This window comes from Scyliorhinus canicula, chromosome 5 (genome assembly GCF_902713615.1).
Source record: "Scyliorhinus canicula chromosome 5, sScyCan1.1, whole genome shotgun sequence".
Classification (NCBI taxonomy): domain Eukaryota; kingdom Metazoa; phylum Chordata; class Chondrichthyes; order Carcharhiniformes; family Scyliorhinidae; genus Scyliorhinus; species Scyliorhinus canicula.
Genome location: NC_052150.1, coordinates 166,166,422 through 166,179,261, shown reverse-complemented (window position 1 = coordinate 166,179,261; position 12,840 = coordinate 166,166,422). Strand labels below are relative to the sequence as shown.

General features: G+C 45.5%; 1 protein-coding gene across 6 annotated transcripts in view; it reads right to left on the bottom strand.

The window, feature by feature from the left end:
• The window catches only part of adam22 (ADAM metallopeptidase domain 22), a 480,389-nt gene that overhangs the window by 145,321 nt on the left and 322,228 nt on the right, over positions 1-12,840 (bottom strand). For all 6 annotated transcript variants that reach the window (XM_038797995.1, XM_038797996.1, XM_038797998.1 and 3 more), the window contains exon 17: positions 12,271-12,363. In XM_038797995.1, coding sequence (XP_038653923.1) covers positions 12,271-12,363 — 93 coding nt within the window. The remainder of the gene's footprint in view (positions 1-12,270; positions 12,364-12,840) is intronic.

The following is a 12,840-nucleotide window of genomic DNA, read 5'->3' as shown; positions in this document are numbered from 1 at the left end:
CGAAAGATAGATGGGTTATGGGGAGAAGGCAGGAGAATGGGGATGAGAAATATATCAGCCATGATTGAATGGCGGAGCAGACTGGACAGGTCGAATGGTCTAATTCTGCTCTTATGTCTTATTCAGACTTTAGATACAAGCAGCTAGCTCAGACTGAGGTTGTTTTTTAAAAAGATCACAATGGATACAACTGGATTTGAATCATGTTTTGTCTAGATTCAGTACTTATTGGGGTTTAGCTGTACTTTGAATGAAGAATATCAAATGAATAGAAAATACTTCAATATAAATCAAACTCTATAAATCAAATAATGAGGCTTTCAACTGAGCAGGAGACCCAAAAATCCAAATTAACCTTTGCTGTAAACAAGCTTTGTTATTTGCTAACCTTTGCATCTCATTGTAGCTCCATTTCCATTCAAATATCCTGAATGTGCACACACATGTACGTTTTAACAATAACGGTTCTCACAGTAAAAGTGACCCAATTAGCTCAAAGTGACTGCCCATGAACACTTAAATAGGCAAGGACTTAAAATCAATATCTGTATGAAAATATCATTTTGATAAACCACTTAGAAATACAATTAAACCTGGGTGACAGATTTGCTTATTTTATGCTATTAGGTTTTGCAAGTAGGAACTTTGGTTTTTAAAACCCAAAAGGTGAAACTTGTATTTTGATTAAACATATTGTTTAGCTCATTGTTCTTGCCGCTCTACTCCAGTAATTGCAAAGTTGAGTCCTTGAGCACAGAAATCTAGGCTAACACACCAGTGTAGTAGCAAGGAGATGGTGCACTGTTAAAGGCACTGCCATTTGGATAAGATGTTAAACTGAGGCCCCGCCTGTCCTGTAAGGTGAATGTAAAGGATCCAATGGCATTATTACAAAGAACAGCAGGAGTCTTATCCGCAGTGACCTGGTCAATATTTATCCTTCAATTAACATCACTGAAACAGATCATTTGCTCATCATCACATTACTATTTGTGAAGTTTGCGGTGTGAAACCTGGCTGAATGCGTACGGGGCATTTTGAAGAGGGAGGTGACAAGGCAGAGGTCATGGTACACGTTGGTACAAATGACATGGGTAGAAGAGGGATGAGGTCTTGCAATTAGAATTCAGAGAGTTAGGTACAGTAGTAGACTAAAAAGAAAGAGCTCTTGGGTTGTAATCTCTGGATTACTCCCAGTGTCATGTGCTGGCGTGTACAGAAATAGGAGAATAGCACAGTTGAATGCATAGCTTAAGGGTTGGTGCAGAAGGGAGGTTTTAGATCCCTGGATCACTGGGACAGTTTCTGGGAAGGTGGGGCCTGTACAAGCTGGATGGTCTACATCTGATCCAGAGCAGGACTAACATCCTTGCAGGTGGGTTTGCTAGAGCTGCTGGGAGGAGTTTAAACTAATTTGGCAGGTGAAGGGGACACAGCATAACACAGAAAAGCAATTACGTCAGAGGAAATGCAGTAGTATGTTTCAAGGGAGTAAGACAAGGCTGGACGGCCTCTATTTTGATGTCAGGAGTATTTGAGGTTAACAGATGAGTTAAAGGCGAGGATTGTCACGTGGAATTGTGATATGGTAGCCATCAAGGAGATATGGTTGAGGGAGGGAAGGATTGGCAGCTCAACATCCCGGGATATAGAATCGTCAGGTGAAACAGAGGAGGGGGGAAAACAGGAGGATGTATTGCATTGTTATTTAAAGAAGAAGTATAGCGCAGGGACAGGACCTTCGGCCCTCCAAGCCTGTGCCGATCATGATGGCCTAACTTTAAAAAAAACCTTTCTGCCCTTACTCGGTCCGTATCCCTCTATTTCCTCCTTATTCATGTACACATCCAGATGCCTCTTAAATGTTGCTAATGTGCCTGCTTCCACCACATCCTCTGGCAGCACATTCCAAGCACCCACCAGTCTCTGTGTAAAAAACATACCATCTGTCTTAAACTTCCCCCCTCTCATCTTGAACCTGTGCCCCCTTGTAATTGACACTTCCACTCTTGGAAAAAGCCTGACTCTCCACCCTTTCAATGCATCTCGTAATTTTGTAGACCTCTATAAGGTCCGCCCTCAGCTTCCGTCTTTCCAGTGAAACCAATCCTATTCAACCTCTCCTCATAGCCAACATGCTCAAGACCAGGCAACATCCTGGTGAACCTTCTTTGCACTCTCTCCAAAGCTTCCACGTCCTTCTGATAATGTGGTCACCAGAACTGCGCGCAATACTCCAAATGTGCCCTAACCAAGGTTTTATATAGCTGGAACATGATTTCCCAACTCCTGTACACAATGCCCGGCTGATGAAGGCAAGCATGCCATATGCTTTCTTAATCACCTTGGCCACTTGTATTGCCACTTTTAGGGAACTGTGGACCTGTATGCCCAGATCTCTTTGTATGTTAATGTTCCTCAGGGTTTTCCCATTTACAGTATACTTCATACCTAAATTTGATCCTCCAAAATGCATCACCTTGCATTTGTCCAGATTAAACTCCATCTGCCATTTCTGTGCACAAGTCTCCAATCTATCTATATCCTGTTGTATCCTCGGCACTATCAGAAAATCCGTCAATCTTGGTGTCATCTGCAACTTTACCAATCAGACCACCCACATTTCCTCCAGATCATTTACATATACTACTGTCATGGGAGTGTCCCTTTAAGAAATGTTTTTGTCTTATCACTTGGCTTCAGTGATGTCATTGTGTGGGTGGAGCTGGGATGTGGCTCTGGTAGTTTGTTTATTGGTTTCGCTTTCACATTTGGCTGCTGTGTACTCAGACAGAGAACAGAAGTTTTTTTGGCCTGGCTCTCTATCTTCATTTTAAAAGCTGTTTCCAGACTACTTGGTAACTTAAAAGAGATAATTGCTTTCTGGAAGGAATTCAAACCTGCTTTTGAAAAGGGAAACAGAGTATCAATAACAAGTCTTATACCAGTGAGTATGCCATGAGCTGGGCCACACCTTTGAAAAGGGGGGTGGGATTCTCTGATCCTGAGGCTATGAGAGGGACCATCATTGCTGGTGTTCAGAGCAAGGCGCCGACAGCCTAGCCCACAATGGAGCAGATGCTGCAGACTATGCAGGAGGGCATTTGGGTCTGAAGCGAGACAACTTGGAGCCACTACAGAAGGCGATTGACCAGATGGAAAAAAGGCTAGATCATCAGGCTGAGAAGCTCCAGCAGTTGGAGAAGTCAGTGGAGGAGCAGGCTGACTTTCAAACGGCAGATGTGGAGATTCGGAGGTTGAGGGACCAGCAAAAAGTGCTTCTGGAAAGGCTGGAGGACCTGGACAACAGATCTCGCCGGCAGAGTGTGAAAAACGTGGATCTCCCGGAGGGGGCAGAGGGGCCAGACGCTGCCCTGTTTGTGGAGGGTATGTTTCAGTAGTTGCTGCGAACGAGGTGTTCCCGCGCCCGCCGGTGATGGACAGGACACACAGAGTGCAAGTGAGGTGACGATGGGGTCCCCATGAGCGATGGTGGTATGCTTTCACAGGTACCTGGACAAGGAACAGGTGCTGCAATGGACAAAGAGCACACAAAGCTGCACTTGGGACAATACCACCCTCCGTGTGTACCAGGATTTGAGTGCTGAGGTGCCCAGGAGTAGGGGAGGCTACAGGCAGGTGAAGGATATACTGTATAAAAACAAGGTGAAATTCGGGCAGCTTTTCCCGGTGCGACTGTGGGTTACGTATGAGGGTCAGCACCACTATTTCGAAGAACCCGAAGAGGCAATGGACTTCGTTAAGAAGCAAGGGCTGGCCCTGAGCTGAGGGCGTTTGGACTCATGTTAGAGCTTTTAAGTATATGTGGTGTCTCTCCCGTTTTGAAAATTGCCTGTATGTTTGGGTCTGTTTTTGTCGTTTCTTTGCGTGCTTTTTGCGTGGTTTACCTGAATGTTTCCTTTTTGGGCTCTTTGATTAGTTGGAGCTTGGCTGGGGGGAAAATAATAAAGAAAACAGTTAAAAGTGTTGGGTTAAGAGGGATCCTTCAGGGGAACTTTGTGCAATCTTTTCTGTGTCTGTATGGGAAATGAAATGAAAAGAAAATGAAAATCGCTTATTGTCACGAGTAGGCTTCAATTAAGTTACTGTGAAAAGCCCCTAGTCGCCACATTCCGGCGCCTGTCCGGGGAGGCTGGTACGGGAATCGAACCGTGCTGCTGGTCTGCCTTGATCTGCTTTAAAAGCCAGTGATTTAGCCGAGTAAGCTAAACCAGCCCCTGACTGAGGACTGAGAGTGCCTGTTACTTATCTCTTTCTTTTATTTGTCTTGTTTAACTTGAATTGTGCCAATGTGGGGGCTGTTTATGACTTGTATAGAGTGTTTGCTTAAGTAGGGCTGATCTGGGGAAGTGGTATGGATGGGTCGGGGGAGGGGTAACTGGGAACAATGGGTGGGAGACGCGCTAGTGCCGAGGCTGGGAGCCCCAGGCTAGCTGAGTGAGGCTCGTCAACGGACGCCGAGGTGGGCGGTGTGCATATAGTTAGATTAGAGCAGGGGTTAGGTAATTGGATGGTGTTGCTGGGAGGGGGATGGGGGGGGGAAGGGAGTTGTTCTGCTGACGGTGATGGAAACTGGGCATGGCAACAGTGAGGAGGTCATGGGTGGAGCCGGTTAGGAGGCGGGGCAGATGAAGCGCGACACATGGCTGAGGGACTGGCCAAGGAAAGGGGATGGCTGATCGGAAAAGGGGGGGGCGAAGTGCCCCCCAACCAGGCTGATCACCTGGAATGTTAGAGGGTTAAACGGGCCAGTGAAGAGGGCGCGTGTGTTTGCGCCTGAGGGTTCTGAAGGCGGACATAGTCATGCTGCAGGAGACGCACCTGAAAGTGGCAGACCAGGTTAGGTTAAGGAAGGGCTGGGTTAGTCAGGTCCTTCATTTGGGGCTTGATTCTAAGACGAGGGGGGTTGCGATCCTGATTAATAAAAGGGTACAATTTGAGACGGAGGGCACAGTCGTGGATGGGGGTGGCAGGTTTGTTATGGTGAGGGGTAAGCTCGAAGGGGTGAGAGTAGTCCTGGTCAGTGTGTATGCCCCTAATTGGGACGATGTGGATTTTGTTAGGGAAGATCCCCGACTTGGGCTAACGTAAGCTGATCATGGGTGGGGACTTTAATACAATCCTGGACCCAAGCCTGGAACAGTCATGTTCAAGAACGGGCAGGTTGCCAGCGATGGCAAAGGAACTAAGAGGGTTCATGGAGCAAATTGGGGGGAGCAGATCCGTGGAGATTTAGCCGGCCGACAGCGAGGCTACTCCAACGTCCGCAAGGTGTATTCCCGAATTGACTACTTTGTTGTGAGTAGGGACCTGCTGGCCGGAATGGTGGGGGCAGAATACTCGTCAATTGCCATATTGGGCCATGCTCCGCACTGGGTAGACCTGCAGATTTGTAAGGACAGCTTTCAGCACCCACCATGGAGGCTGGAAGTTGGATTACTCGCGGACGAGGTGGTGTGTGAGAGGCTGAGGAAATGCATGCAGAATTACCTGCAGGTGAACGATACTGGAGAAGTCTCGGCAGCGGTGCTCTGGGAGGTGCTGAAGGCAGTGGTGAGAGGGGAGGTGATTTCAAATCGAGCGTACAGGGACGGGACAGGACAGAGATGGACCGACTGATTAAGGAAATTCTATGGACGGAAAGGAATTACGCTGAATCCCCAAGGCCAGAGTTACTCAGGAAACGACAGACGCTGCAGGCTGAATTTGGGTGCTGACTACAGGCAAGGCTGTAGAGCAGCTTAGAAAGGTAAAAGGTGCAATTTATGAGCATGGGGGGAAGGCCAGAAGAATGCTTGCGCAACAACTAAGGAAGAGGAAAGCGGCTAGGGAAATAGGGAGGTTAGTGGATGGGGAGGATAATCTAGTGGGTGACCCAACAGGGCTGAACAAGGTCTTTAGGGACTTTTATAGGAAGCTGTACACTTCGGAACCCCTTGGGGGACCGGGGGATGAGACGATTCCTGGACGGACTGACCTTCCCAAGCGTGGGGAGGGGATTGGTGGACGGACTGGAGGCCCAAGTCAGGATCAAAGAGGTATTGGGGAGCCTGAAGGTCATGCAGTCGGGCAAAGCCCCAGGGCCGGACACCAAGTTACTGGCCAAGATCTTGGCGACCAGAATTGAGGACTGTGTATCGGATGTAATTATGGAGGACCAAACCGGGTTTGTAAAGGGGAGGCAGCTGGTAGCCAACCTAAGAAGGCTGCTCAACGTGATTATGATGCCCCGGAGAGTAGGGAGGTAGAGATAGTGGTAGCCATGGATGCTGAAAAGGCTTTTGACCGGGTCGACTGGAATTATCTGTGGGAGGTACTTGCACGGTTCGGGTTCGGGGCGTGGTTCATCGACTGGGTTAGTCTATTATATCAGGCCCCGGAGGCGAGTGTAAGGATGAATAAAATGAATAAAACCTCAATAAAATTGTTTGTTAAAAAAAACAAATTAGTCCATTTTCCTCCAAATGTGCATATATCCTGTCGCTCAGTATCTTTTCCAAAAGCTTCCCCTCCATTGATGTCAAGCTCACCAGCCTATAATTTGCTGGATTACCCTGCTTTCTTTCTTAAACAAGGCAATAACATTGGCTATTCTCCAGTCCTCTGGAACCTCGCCTGTGGTCAAAGAGAATGTGAAGATATTTGTTAAGGCCCTAGCTATTTCTCCCCTTGCCTCCCGCAGTAACCTGGGATAGATCCCATCCGGCCCCGGGGGCTTGCCTATCTTAATGCAATTTAGGATACTCAACACTACTTCCTTTGATATATTGACATTCTCAAGAGAGTTCACACACCTATCTCTGACCTCCACACCTGTCATGTCCTTCTCCTTGGTGAATACCAATACAAAGTACTCATTAAGGATTTCACCCATTTCCTGAGGTTCCACGCATAACTTCCCTCCATTGTCCTTGAGTGAGCCTAATCTTTCTTTTGCTACCCTCTTGCTCCTAAGATATGCATGAGGAGGCAGTTACTGCAGTAAGGAGAAATGAAATCTTGGAGGGAGCATCAAATGAAGCTTTAGGAACACAAAAGGAACAGTCATATTGCTAGGTGTTTATTATAGACCTCCAAAATATTCAGCAAGAAATTGAGGAGCAAATATGTGCGTAATTTGCAGAGATCCGTAAAAATAATAATAGGGTAATTATATTAGTTGATTTCAACTTTCCCAACATTAATTGGGACAGTCACTGTGTTAAGTGTTTAGATGGAGTGGAGTTCTTGGAAAATTATACAGAAAAACTTTTTAGCTCAATTTGTAGAGGGTCCAATAAGGGACAGAGAGCTGGACCTAATTCTGGGGAATAAAGCTGGACATGTGGTTGATGTGTTGGTTTGGGGAGCATTTTGGTGATACTGACCACAGCATGGTACAATTAAAGTTTGTTATGGACAAAGACGTGGACAAGTTCCAAATTAGTTTTGGAATAGGGGAGAGTGGATTTTTGCAAAATAAGGCAGGATCTGGCCACGGTAGCATGGAAAGATTTACTTGTGGGGAAATTTACAGAAGGGCAGTGGGGCATTCAAAAAGGAAATGGAGAGGGAACAGGCCCAACATGTTCCCCCTTAGATAATAGGAAGGAGTAAGAAGGCCAGAGAACCATGGATGACCAGAGACATTCAGGATATAATGAGAAGGAAAAGAGGCTTTTAACAAGTACAAGAGGAGCAACTCAATGGAGGCATTAGCGGAGTACAGAAAGTGCAGGACAAAGTTTAAGAAAGCAACTAGGAGAGCAAAGAGGGAATATAAAAACCTCTGGCTGGTAATATTAGGGAAAATCCCAAGATATTCTGTAATAATAATAATAATCCCTTATTGTCACAAGCAGGCTTCAATTAAGTTATTGTGAAAAGCCCCTAGTTGCCACATTCCTTCGCCTGTTTGGGGAGGCCAGTAAGGGAATTGAACCCGTGCTGCTGGCATTGTTCTGCATTGCAAGCCAGCTAATTAGCCCACTGTGCTAAACCAGCCCCTGGAAGTATATCAATGGGAAGAGGATAACCAGGGAAAGAATAGAGCCATTAGGGACCAATAGGGAAATCTGTGGGAGGAGCCAGATGACATTGGTAGGGTGTTGAATGAATACTTCACATCTGTCTTCACCCAAGAGAACAAGGAAGTAGATATAGAACTCTGGGAGAGAGACTGTGAGGTTATTGAGCAAATTGTCATAGGGAAGGACAAGGTATTGGAGGTGTTGATAGGCTTAAAAGTGGACAAATCTCCAGGCCTGGAAGAATTGTGTTCCGGGATGTTGTGGAAAGTGAGGGAGGAGATGGCAGATGCTCTAATTCAAATTTTTAATTCCTTTCTGGCCTCTGGGGAGGTGCCAGAGGACTGGAGAACAGCTAATGTAGTCCTACTATTTAAGAAAATTGTAGAGATAAATCAGGGAACTACAGACCAGTGAGTCTCAAGCCAGTGGTAGGGAAACTATTGGAGAAAATTCTGAAGGAAAGATTCAATCTCCACTTGGAAAGGTAAGGTTTGATCAGGAATAGTCAGCATGGCTTTTGTCAGGGGGAGCTCATGCCCAACAAATCTTATTGAATTTTTGAGCATGTGACCTGGTGTGTAGATGAGGGTAGTGCCGTTGATGTGGTTAACATGGATTTCAGCAAGCCTTTGACAAGGTCCCATATGGGAGACTTATAAATAAGGCAAATGTACATGGCATACAGGGTAACTTGATAAGGTGGATTCAAAATCGGCTTCGCTGGAGGAGACAGAGGGTGATGACAGACAGCTGCTTTAGTGACTGGAGGCCAGTGTCCAGTGGCATACCACAGGGATCTGTGCGTGATCCCCTATTGTTAGTCATTTATATAAACAACATAGATGACAATGTGGGGAGTAGGATCAGCAAGTTTGGCCTGGTGGCCAATTGAGTGTTTTGGGTTACAAGAAGATATAGTCAGGATGGTCAAATTGGCAGAAAAGTGGCAGATGGAATTTAACCCTGAAGAGTGTGAGGTGATACACTTCGGAAGGAGTAATGTGACAAGGAAATAATCAATGAGTGGCCTGACACTGGGAAGTTCCGAGGAAGAAAGGGATCTTGGCGTGTTTGTCCATAAATCTCTGAAGGCAGAAGGGCCTGTTTATAGGGTGATGAAAAAGTCACATGTGACACTTGCCCTTATCAATCAAGGCATAGATTACACAGTCATGTTGGAGTTGTATAGAGTTTGGGTGAGGCCACAGCTGGAGTACCATGTGCAGTTCTGGTTGCCATATAGGAAGGATGTGATTGCACTGGAGGGAGGGTGGAGAAGATTCACCAGGGTATTGCCTGAGATGGAACATTTAAGTTATGAAAAGAAGTTGGATAGGTTTGTGTTGTTTTCTCTGGAGCAGAGAAGATTGAAGAGCAACCTGATTGGGATGTACAAAATTATGACGGGCATGGACAGTGGATAGAGAAGTTAGTTGAAGGGCCAGTTACGAGGGGACACAAGTTCAAGGTGAGGGGCAGGAGGTTTAGGGGGGATTTGAGGAAAAGCTTTTTTACCCAAAGAGTGGTGACAGTCTGGAATGCACTGCTGGGAGGGTGGTAGAGATGGTTGCCTCACATCCTTTAAAAAGTGTGTGGATGGGCACTAGGCCTGTTATAACATGCAAGGCTATGGGCCAAGTGCTGGCAAATGGGATTAAGTAGGCAGGTCAGGTGTTTTTCATGCATCAGTGCAGACCTGATGGGCCGAAAAGCCTCTTCTGCACGGCATTATTCTGTGATTCTGTTCCACATTTCCTACACTACAGACTGCGATACAAGATTGGCAATGTCCGAAAAACAACGTTAAAATGGAATCAAGATCCTAGTAAACAACAGGTGACAGGATGGGGTTAAAGCATGAGCTGACCACAAGTCTTCATTTTGTTTCAAGTAATTTTATATATATACAAATAATATAGAAGTGAAGGCGCCAAGGATTGGATCAAGTCCAACTAGTGTGGGCTATTGATTTTTGGACAATCGTATAATTGATGTGTTTTTATCAGTGTTTAGCAGATCAATCTTGGCATCTATCCAGCTCCATCTCTTGTGTACTCATACCAAGCTTGGATAATAAAGCTGTCTTAACCAGGTTGTGTGGCTGCTCTATTTATTAAGCTAAGCCATAACAATGAGGGAGGAACCCCACGTAAAGGCTGGCTCAATACTCAGGCCTTGGAAACGCTCCTACAGCGTCTACATTCTCTGGAGTTTAGAGGAATGAGAGGCAGTCTCAGTGAATCATTCAAGACAGAATATAATGTGGGAAAATGTGGAGCCGTCCATTTTGGCATGACACACAGTAAAAGAGGTATATAATCAAAATGGTGAGAGGATGCAGAGAGACCCAAGTGTCCTAGTGCAAGAATCGCAAAACATGTTATGGCAAAGGATGTGTTACTGCAACATTTCAGAGGCACAGTACAACAGGAGGCTGCACTACAACAGGAAGCAGTCACTGATCTACGTCACCTGTAGTAGCAAAGACCAGGGCATACTTGGCGCTACCTGTAGTTCTGAAGGCTACAGTCACCCTCAATTAAGAACTTAGGAGCAGAAGTAAGCAATTCAGCCCTTCAAGTCTGCTCTGCCATTCAATCAGATCATGGCTGATCTCTTCCTGGTCTGAAATCCACCACTACCTGTTCCCCACATCCCTTTAACCCGTTTTTATTTTCCAGAAATATATTTATGTCCTTCATTTAATGACTCCGATTCCAAGGCACTATGGGGCAGCAAGTTCCACAAATTCTCCACCTTCTGTGAGAAGTGGTTACTTCTCATCTCAGTTCTAAACCTACCACCTCTCAACCTACACCTGTGACCTTTCATTCTAGATTGCCTGACAAGGGTGAACATTTGGTCTACAATTCTTCATTCCATGTCACAACAGGCAACATAACCATTATCAGTCAGTTTTATGTCCATCACGAAGGTGACTGATGCTGACCTCAAGGAGATGACAATACATCCATTTCTTGAAGCAGGCTCTTTATCAAGAACAAAGAGTGCCACAAGCTCCATCAAGGTCCGTATTTTTAAAAAATTAATTTGTGGCATGTGGGTGTCAACCACATTGCTGCGAGACAGGAGTCACATGTAGGCCAGACTAAGAAAGAAAAACAGATTTCCTTCCCATAAGCACATTAGTAAATCAGATGGGTTTTTACAATAATTGACAATGGTTTCATGGTCGTTATTAGACTTTTAATTCCAGATCTTTATTAAATAAAAATTCCACCATCTGCACTGGTGGGATTCGAACCCATGTCCTCAGAGCATTACTCTGGGTCTCTGGATTACTAGTCCAGGGACAATACTACTACACCACTGCCTCCCCTTTAGCATCACCTGATGCCAAAATACCCTGTAGAGTAGGATCAGGAGCAGGCTCACTCAGATATCTGCTTTAGTCTGGAGGCGGGTACACTGAGTTCATAGACTTTCATAGAATTTACAGTGCAGAAGGAGGCCATTCGGCCCATCGAGTCTGCACCGGCTCCTGGAAAGAGCACCCTACCCAAGGTCAACACCTCCACCCCACCCCATAACCCAGTAACCCCACCCAACACTAAGGGCAATTTTGGACACTAAGGGCAATTTATCATGGCCAATCCACCTAACCTGCACATCTTTGGACGGTGGGAGGAAACCGGAGCACCCGGAGGAAACCCACGCACACACGGGGAGGATGTGCAGACTCCGCACAGAGAGTGACCCAAGCCGGAATCGAACTTGGGACCCTGGAGCTGTGAGCGATTGTGCTATCCACAATGCTACAGTGCTGCCCACGGTTGAAGCACACCAGCTCTTGAAGAATGCAAGTGGGCCCAACAATGAGGCGTTAAGGCCTGGAACCTGCAAAAAGGAGCACAAACTCAAATTAGAGCAGTCCCTTTGTCACAGGAGCTGGTGACACAGACTGGCCTCAAAATCCCTAGGGCCTAGTGTACACCGTATTTTATAAACTCAAAGTGAAGGTCTGCTTCCGAGTTCCACAACTATTGTAAATTTATGTAAAAAGGTGACCTCCCATGAACACAACATACTCGGACAGATGATAGAGGTCACCAGCAGGCATAATCCTGTTGTAACATTTTTGTTGCTCATTCATGAGAGGTGGACGTCACTGGAAGGGCAAGTATTTATTGCCCATGTTTAACTGTCCCAAGAAAATTTGGGCTACAATATAAATTGTAACCAATTATTAATTACAAAATCACTGGCATGAAACCTTTACCTGACATTCTTCACAACAGATTCCATTGCTGCATTTGGCTTCTTTCGTAAGAGTACACTTGATACAGCAGTTTCCTCCCTCCTTATTGCATTCCTGTGCAGATGTGAAATAACTTTGTATTATGCATAGGCAATTAATGGAATAATTTATAAATACATTCACACCAGTAAGTATTGCTCAGGCATATTGAAAGCTGCACAGTTTCACGCATTGTAACATAAGACATGTTGTTCAACATAAATTACTGACTTGCCACAGCTATGGCTATGATGGCACCATTATCACCATATGCTTTGCTTTTATTTGAAAATATCTTCCACAAATGCAGGTGACATTTACTCAATATTTATTTCATCAACATCTATTGTGATTCAGTGTGAAACTTTGCAGTCTTTCTCTTGCATTAACCTTTTATTATGATCCCGGATCAGACTCAGCAGTGGCTAGGATATTTTATAAGATTGTGAGGAAATGATACCTCACTCCAAGAGTGATTTCACGTAAAATAAAGATATGGGGCAGAGTTCTCCATTCCTGAGTGTTGACGCGGGGCAGGATTCATGGAGTTCT